The 8,651-nt window shown below is 38.7% G+C and overlaps 1 protein-coding gene across 1 annotated transcript; it reads right to left on the minus strand.

Moving 5' to 3' along the window:
* Positions 1-810: 810 nt before the first annotated feature.
* HESX1 (HESX homeobox 1) lies at positions 811-3,068 on the minus strand. The gene is made up of 4 exons (XM_010145920.1): positions 2,802-3,068; positions 2,478-2,683; positions 2,075-2,176; positions 811-1,129 (listed from the first exon to the last, which is right to left on the minus strand). The coding sequence occupies exons 1-4, from the start codon at positions 3,013-3,015 to the stop codon at positions 1,031-1,033; spliced, it is 621 nt and encodes a 206-aa protein (XP_010144222.1). The 5' UTR covers positions 3,016-3,068; the 3' UTR covers positions 811-1,030.
* Between the last annotated feature and the right edge of the window lie 5,583 nt (positions 3,069-8,651).

Consider the following 8,651-nt stretch of genomic DNA (forward strand, 5'->3'; position numbering starts at 1 on the left):
AACCATCAGCATAAGACAAAATATTTTTTTGTATATATATCTGGGGCCATGTGGAGTGTAAGTCTAGTGAGAAACACAGGCTTAAGTCTCACTGAAGGACACCAGCACTTCAGGCTCTGCTCGACAAGGAACAGCATAAACCAATATTTAAAAGGTTTTCCTACATGATGGCCATGAAGAGTTGCAGTTTGTTTCGGTTTTTTTATAAGTCTTCTGCAAATTGACTTCAGGCTGAATATCAAATTATGAGGGCAGTTAACTGAAAAGAATTCAACACCCTAAAATTAATGGCAATGATCTGGGTATCTGGTCTGGTCCCACCCGATTTGATTCTGTGAAACGATGCATTCTGTCTTTAAGGGATAACAGGGCAACTTCCATAACTGGACCACTTACACTGACAGGAGAGGAGATAGCCAAGTTGAAGTAACAAATAGTAATTAAATCATAAATTACAAAGATTCTAATTTTCAGCTTAACCAAACAATTGTTCAAATTGAGCACTCAGTTGAATATTAGCCCTTCCATTTGAGATGCCTTTTTCTAAAAATCACGTTCTTCATGAAAACTATGATACTCTTTATTGACAAGCTATTCAAACTTCAAGGCAACACACAACCTGCTTCAGGTAGCAAAACCTACTCTGCATATTGTGTACTTCGGACTTTGTTAACAGATTTTTTTTTTTGAACTATGAAGCTTTGTTAAGTCATCTTCAGTCAAGCTGCAGTAATTCATACTAGCTGAAAATCTTCTGCGACCTAGGTTTGGATTTTTTTAACTGCAAAAATACCCAAACTGTTCTGAAATTACTTATTAAAATACATAGCAAAAGTTGACTTTTTCCACAAAAAGTAGATTATAATAATACTTCAAGTATTTACAGTTTATTTGAATGAAAATTATTATAAACTTTCAAATCTGGGTTAAAATCATAATTAAAATACCATCGTTACTTAATACAATTATGATAATTCCAGTAATTCTTGGTGTTCTGTTGCAGTACTGTAACAGCAAACCATCTTCCTTTCTACTCTAGCAGGCTGGAGGTGAAGGTGTTTTTCACCACTAGAAACTGAGATTCTCGGTGTGATCTTTTCAGCTTTGCACGACGGTTCTGGAACCAGATCTAAAACAGAAGAAAGGGCATCCTTTACAGAAATACAGCACTGTAAGAACAATAAGCTCTGAAACTTAAAAATATTCACGCAGCTTTGCAGTATTTTGTGTAATGATGGGAGTTTGGCAGTTTAATACAAATTTAAAATCTGCATATGATGTCACATAACTACCTGCAATCATTTTAACACCACAGATGAAGAAAATAACCCCAGCTTTACCAGAAAGCAAAGACTAGCTTTACTATAATTAATATAAAAAAAAAAAAAACTTCAGTGACACTGAATCAGACCCTTGAGCATCTGGAATTCACACACAGGTCTTAAGGTGTTATTTCTTCAGCTGTTTAATTAATCACAGCATCAACCCCAATATAATACTTGCATTAAAAGCTTAATAAATACCAAGGTGAGGCCCAAATTCTAATGTTTGTGGTACACTCCTTATCACATTGGACTACCTGGAAATCAGTAACTAAAATCCTGGAGTAGATTTTGCTCTCAGGCAGATGAAGACATAGGCTGAAATATTGCTTGAACACACGTATGCCCCACTGACGGTCCCACAAAATACCTAAATGTTCATGCTAATTATTTTAATATTTGCTTCACGTTTGTTTTTCAAACATGGTGACAAGCATAATACAAAAACGATTTTAGAACATGGAAGCAAATACCAAGTTCTGCACATAACTAGAGATTAGCAGAGCAGATGTCACGGATATATCGTAGTGATGAATACCTCATCAACACCACGGAAGAAGGTTTAAGATTTCAGAAGGAATTCAGTGGCTTCCATTTCACAAATCATTGAAGGCATACCACACCTGTAAGTGTACACTGTTTTAAATTCACATTATTAAAATCATTGCTACTGCTGTCAAACTACTTATATAAATAAAAAGAGAGTAGATATAGATGGAATTACAGAAAAGTTCAAGTACATTTTTAATTACCTGGATCCTGTCTTCATCTAAATCTAATTTGCGAGCCAGCTCTTCTCTAATATCAATGCCAGGGTAGGAGTTCATTTTAAAAACATTTTCCAAGACTTCAATCTGAGGAGATTAAAGCACGCCTCGTGAATAATTATCACCACCTTCATAGCAGTAGTAAAGAAATACAAGAAACAGTTTGGTTTGTTCCACAGGAGACGTCCACGCAGTGTTTGCACAATCCTGATCCCATAAACACAGGTCTGCTGAGTGAGCTTCATTACTGTTAATTCACACTATTTCCTGACTACATTTCTCTCTGCAGAGGTCCATCATACTGAAACAGTCAGCTGTCAGAGCCTGCTACCAACATTTCACTAAACTACACTGTTATTAATTTATTACACACTGAGAAAAACCCTACCTGGTTTCTAGTGAATGCAGTTCTTGGTCTTCTACCCCTGTACCAGCTCAGTTCTCGTTTGAAAGACAGCCTTTCGGTGACTGAAGAATATTCCTCACATTTCAGAACTTTTTCCTCTTGCATTGGATTAGTGTTCACGTGAAATAATGGATTTTCGTAGCAGACAACGGGGATTTGCAGATGGGGATTACTGTCATCACCTAAAACTAGAAAAAGCAAGCAAACAAGAGCTTCAATTTACAGGTTTTCAGTAGAAATAGAAACCAGTATAGATTTTTAAAGCAGTAGAAGCCTGAGAGGTTTCGAAGCAGACTGCTGACTTACCCAAGCTAGTGCACGCATCCATCCATGGTCTGTGAGGTTTCACAGCTGGAATGCCAGCCTCTTGCTGCTCCAGTCCCAAAATACTTTCAATGGAAAATGAGCACTGTCTGGTTTTGTTTTCCGCAAAACCAGACACTTTCCGAAGATTTGGAGCCGCTGATGTATTAGCAGCACATAGTGACGTACTTGCCATGTTTTTGCCTGCAGCCAGCATAGCGCGTACACTGTACTTGCATTTCTCTGCAAGACCTCCTTATAGCTATGTTGACAAGGGGGTTGGGTTTGCAACGTCATTAATTAAAATCTTTTATTAGAAAGTTTTAGCATGTCAATGAAAACTCTCCCACCAAGAGGCACGAGGAGTTAATTGTTTATTTGTTTGCAAGTAATTAGCAACTAATGGTGACACTAGGGGGGCCACCAAGAGGGACAAAAAGTGTTATCTCTCCTAACCAGAACATCGACTTAACTTTCTCAAAAGAAGCTGTGCACAAATATAGTACTTCTCTTTTATTTGAAATCAGTAATGTATAAAATCAGTTTTTTAAAAAAACTTTATACTCTAATGGACTCTACTTACCTAAACATAGCAGCATGATAGGAAAGCAGTCAAGTAATAAGTAATCTCATTTAAGTGAATTTCCTTCCAAGGAAATTTAAAAAATAATCTCTTAATGCTATTAGGGTAATCCCAAAGAAAATGCCTCTGTTTTTTCATATGCATATGTAATGGTGAACGTGGTCAATAAAACAACAATAGCTTTTGGCATAAGGCACCGTGCAGTGGGTTGGCAATGTTGTCAAAGCTCAGTGTAATTGCCTTCCAAGTGCCTGGATTAGTTAACAGGAACAGTTGCACCAACTATTTTAAATAATTCATGCATTCATTTTTTCCTGTTACACTAACTTTGTCGCAGCTTTTTCAAAACATACCATACGTGAAATTTCCTGATCATTCTTCACAACAGAAAACCAAAACTTAAGTAATGGAAGCAGTACACTCAAATTTACTGGTTTAAGAACATCCTTTTACTGCTAGATATTCGTCCCTTCTCGTAGGTTTTTAACCGATAGAAATGTATTTAAATCCTACAGAGCAAACACTTAAAACGACAAAAAAACATGAGGAATGGCGAGAAAGGAGATAAAAGTTTTGTCATGAGGTTCAAAGTTTGAAAGTGGAATTCCGATTACTGTCATTATAAAGTACGGACTGTAACATTTGCACATTGAAGCTCATCTGCCAGCCCCTCAGCAGTTTACTGTCACATGTTCAATCCCAGCTTTTGGTTCAGGATAAACTCCCTAAGGAGATTCCTCTTTTTCTTATTTTGGACAAAGCTTTAATTTAAAACGTGCAAAAATGAAAACAATATTTTAATTTCAGGATGCAATACACCCTTCAAACAAAACTTTTAATTTGGAGTACATGACGTAGGAGCATGTGTGCACTCAGGACCGTTGCTTTTTATTTTACCATTTCCTCAGGGTGGTGTATTCTGTGTCATCCATCGCATTCACATGACTAATACCTAATATTAAGGAAATAAACAGTATCTCCACTTTGATTTTCTGTACATTTGTAAACAACCAAAGACGAATCTTTAGGAACAGACAGGAGCAGAAAAATTGCTATGGAAACGGCACAGCCTAGAATTGACAATACTGTGCTGAGAGAGATCCCACAGAGAAATATTTCTCCTGGATGAATATGAATGGAATTAACGTCAGCCACACTGCTGAGACTCACTCAGATTACCGCATACTTCCAGTCCTGAAGTGGTAAACACCTTCATAGGTGTTCTCTTCAGGAGGGTATCGAGAACTATCAATAAAGACAGGCACATGTGGTGATAAGAGAGACATTTAGGAGAAACACGTATCTTCCCAAAGCTAACCATTAATTTAGCCAAGTAATTATAACTTATTTTTGGTCTCTCAGAAATTGTGGAAGATGGGAAAAAACTCCAGGATAGTCTGCTTTTAACCTCCAGCTGGGAACACTCATTCTTTCAGAGTTCTTTAATGACTTCTCACGGAAAAGAGATCTTGGTAGCTCTCAGAAAGAGTTTTCATAAAATAGGCCAAACTCAGTTAATACACTTGCTGAGCCCAGGTCAGCAGCTCCCCGAATGCTGCCATCTGGTGTTGAAGCTTGCCCAGCTGTTGGGTTCATTCAATGCCAGCTGACCAAGAACTGTGCTATTAGTAAAATAATCATATCACATTCATTTGCCCCATGTTGAATTGAATCAGACCTGGAGACAGCAATGCAGTGGCTGCAGCTGCATACAGGAACAGGAAGCACCAGTTCAGAAGGTCATGAGGCAGACGCTCACACTGTGCTCTCTCATTTCTGAGAAATTCAGTGAAATTGAAATACTATATATCTAATAGACCTTTGTGACGCTAATGGAACTCCACATAACTGTTTACAAAAATTTCACAATGAAAGAAAAATTATTCTAAGGATAAGAATTCTGCATTATACCAAAATTCCATTATATCCCTGGAAATATCCAAGGTCAGGGTGGATGGAGCTTTGAGCAACGTCATCCAGCAAAAAATGTCCCAAAGCGGGGTTGGAACTAGACGATCTTTAAAGGACCCTTCCAGCCCAAACCATTCTGTGATTCTAAAACAACGTATACGTAGAGATAAACCTACTAGAAAGCCTGGCTGAAGGTCTAGCATTCAAGTAGTGCCAGATTTCTTTGAAGAGAAGCTGGCTTAGTTGTAGAAAAAAGGTATTTGTTATCAAGACAAACAGTCAACAAACCTTTCTGTAAGAAATGAGGATGAAAATATGTTTTCCATGGGGCTGAAAATTTGAAGTGTTACATTCAAGAATACCTGGTAGTAAAGAACCAAATTAAGTATCTAGGAATTCCTACTGAAAGTGTAAATAGACCTTGAGCCCTCACTCAAAAACTGTCATTATTTCAGCCCAGCAGAAATGATCAATAGTTCCCTTGCAACCCATATGAAATCACCTATAGAGTTTTAGCCAAATACCACTGTAGGGGCAATTAGAGCAACACAACAAACACTAAGGTGAAAATCCAAAGTAATCAATAATAGGAGAAATCACTGCTCCTTGCATATGCAAATCCAATCCTCTTACAGCATCACACACTGGATTAGGCTGCAAGCTAATCTCCCTTTCAGATTTTGCACCACTCTTTTTTACCCAGAGAGTAAAGTTGTCTGTTCAGTAGATGAGGCTCCTCTTCTTTAGAGATGTGAAGCCTCTAAGTGCTGTTTACACCAGCTGAAGAGACCGCACCAAGAGGTCCTGGTGGCTCTGGTCTGATACCCCCAAGCTTACTGTTGCTACCTCTTGCTGTTCTCATCCATTGCTACTCTGCTGCCACGTCACCTTTCACAATAGCCTGTGCAGTGTTTTCAGCTTTTTTAAAAAGTATAAATGATATATGTAAACTTTCTTGATTACTTATCACACTCCAAAGCAACCGCCTTTCATCTCACCTCTTCCTCAGGTTCTTTAACGCGCTGCACCAGTATTTCACCACCTCAGCTACTCTGCTGCATGTAACACCCTTCCGTGTTTTGAACACATATAGCAAAGATCATATAAAAAGATAACTTCAAAACCTCAACAAAACTCAAAAGGTTTGGTTTTTTCTAAGAAAGCATACCTCAAAACTGTTCACACTGATTTGCACAGAACATGTCTAAAAGTAGTTAGCTATTTCTTGACTGAAGTAAAAGCTATTTTTACCCCAAGAGATTAGTGAACACAGATAAACTCAAGGTAAATCCAAGGGTGGTACTAACAGAAGTCTGAGAAACAGCGTGTTGAACAATGGGTAACAGGCAAATAAAGCCTGCCTTATCCAGACAGCTACTTTCACCCTCCAGAGGAGACAAAATGTTCTCTCCATTAGGGAGCCCATGTGGAATCTTCTACACAGCCACTAGCTCCTCTTCACCCTGTTTACATAGTGCCAACCATTACTTCCCCACATTTTTAAGGCCTCATACTAAGTATTTTGCAGCAAGAATGAAAAAACCCCAACCAACCCCACAAATCCAAAACCCAGACAAAATAAATCACACACAAACAAAAAGCCTACAATGCTGAAAAAAGTGCAACACTAAAACCACGCTTGTTACAGGGTTTGGAGTGATTCTGCAGTTCATAATTATCGAATCTCATCTGTTGCTGTCAAATTTGTGTCTCAAATAAAACTTTCAGATTCCTCAGAGCATTTGTAAAAAACGTACAGAAAAGTTAACAAGACTAGTAATATCTTACAGAATTTTCCACATGAGGGATCTATTAAAAAAAGCTGACTACTAATTCTAAGAAGCCCTACAAAAATGATGAGAGAAGCCCCCCTCTCGCTACTGGACCAAACTGAATCACTAAATGCAACAGCAACAAGGCACCTTCTTATGCTACGTGCCAGCTGAGATACCAAAGCACATTTCTACATGTTAGATAGGGAAATGCGTCTCAGTACAAACCAGAGAGCATTGCTTACAGCAGACCACTGTAAAATTTAGCCACAAGTTCACTGGTCTCAGAAGCAGAAAGCTGTACACGTGTACAGGTCATGACTCACTGCTAGTGTTCTGCCACATAACAGTTACCGATACAAGACTTAGTCTTTACAATGCCTTGTAAGGTAACTTGGTGTGATTACCCTCATCAGACAGGGAGAGAAATGAGTCCTGCTTCAGCCAGGTGAGCCACCAGCTGAACTGGTACATGAACTGCCTGAACCCAGGCAGTAACTTTGAAATTCCCTCACCTCTCCCTAAAAAAAAAAAAAACACAAAAACCCACCACCCCAACAAAAAAAACCACTTCAAAAATCTTTAACTGTTGTAATTTAATACCAGCCTTTTCCTTTATCTGCTTTTTTAAGCTAAAACATGATTTGATACAACATAAAGGAAGGTCGCCATAGCAAGAGTGCACGGTCATTTGCTCTGCTGGACAACTTGGTGTAATTTCTAACACGGTTTTATACTAAGTTCCCCTGACTAACGAAAAGGCAAAACCAGCAAGGGAACAGCCTATTTCATTTTTTTAAACTGTAATAATAAATGTACCTAAGAAGTTACCGTTCATCTGTTAAACTGCAGAAACGAAATACAGTAATGTAATTTCAGGGTTGAACCAGTTGGCAAATTCAAATATGACCTACAAATTGGTTTTGCTTTGTCAGTTCTGAGGGTGAGAATTTACGCATCATCCTGTTTTAAACACAGTATATTTTAATGTTTTTAAATAGACATTTAGACAGGTATTTGTGATTGGCAATTTGTACATATTCAACAGCTCTAAAAAGGCCTACTCTTAAAATATTAAATGGTTAACCTGCAGGAATAATGTGAAGTGCAGTAACTTTGGTCAAAACATGCTTATCACAGAAGGCAATTCAAGAGTATGCACAATGATCTGGTTCAATTCCACAGAGCCCTCACAGTACTTTTAAGCATTTAAAACTGGCCACCAACCCATCGCACCCAATTTATGCAGTCCAAGACACAGGGAGTCCTCTAGAGCCGATTATAATCTTGCTTCCTAAGGGCAAAAACTGCGGTCAGCAACGTTTTTGTTTTATTAGACACCAGCACAAACACTCAGCTGAAGGCTGGACTCGGCAACAAAACACGAGGTACTCCGGGACAGAAATATTCTCCTGGCAATAGCCCTGGGGGCAGCGGAGAAAGATCTGACAGGGGCAAAGGGAGACTTCTCGTAAGGGATGCTACAGGTAGCACAGAGAGGGCAAAGGAAGGTTCCATCGTGACAGGGACACAGCATCAGTCCCACTGTGGTTTTTGCCCCCGAGCACTGCCTGCTCGGAGAAGACA

The sequence above is a fragment of the Buceros rhinoceros genome, unplaced genomic scaffold (genome assembly GCF_000710305.1).
Source record: "Buceros rhinoceros silvestris isolate BGI_N320 unplaced genomic scaffold, ASM71030v1 scaffold25481, whole genome shotgun sequence".
NCBI classification, from domain to species: domain Eukaryota; kingdom Metazoa; phylum Chordata; class Aves; order Bucerotiformes; family Bucerotidae; genus Buceros; species Buceros rhinoceros.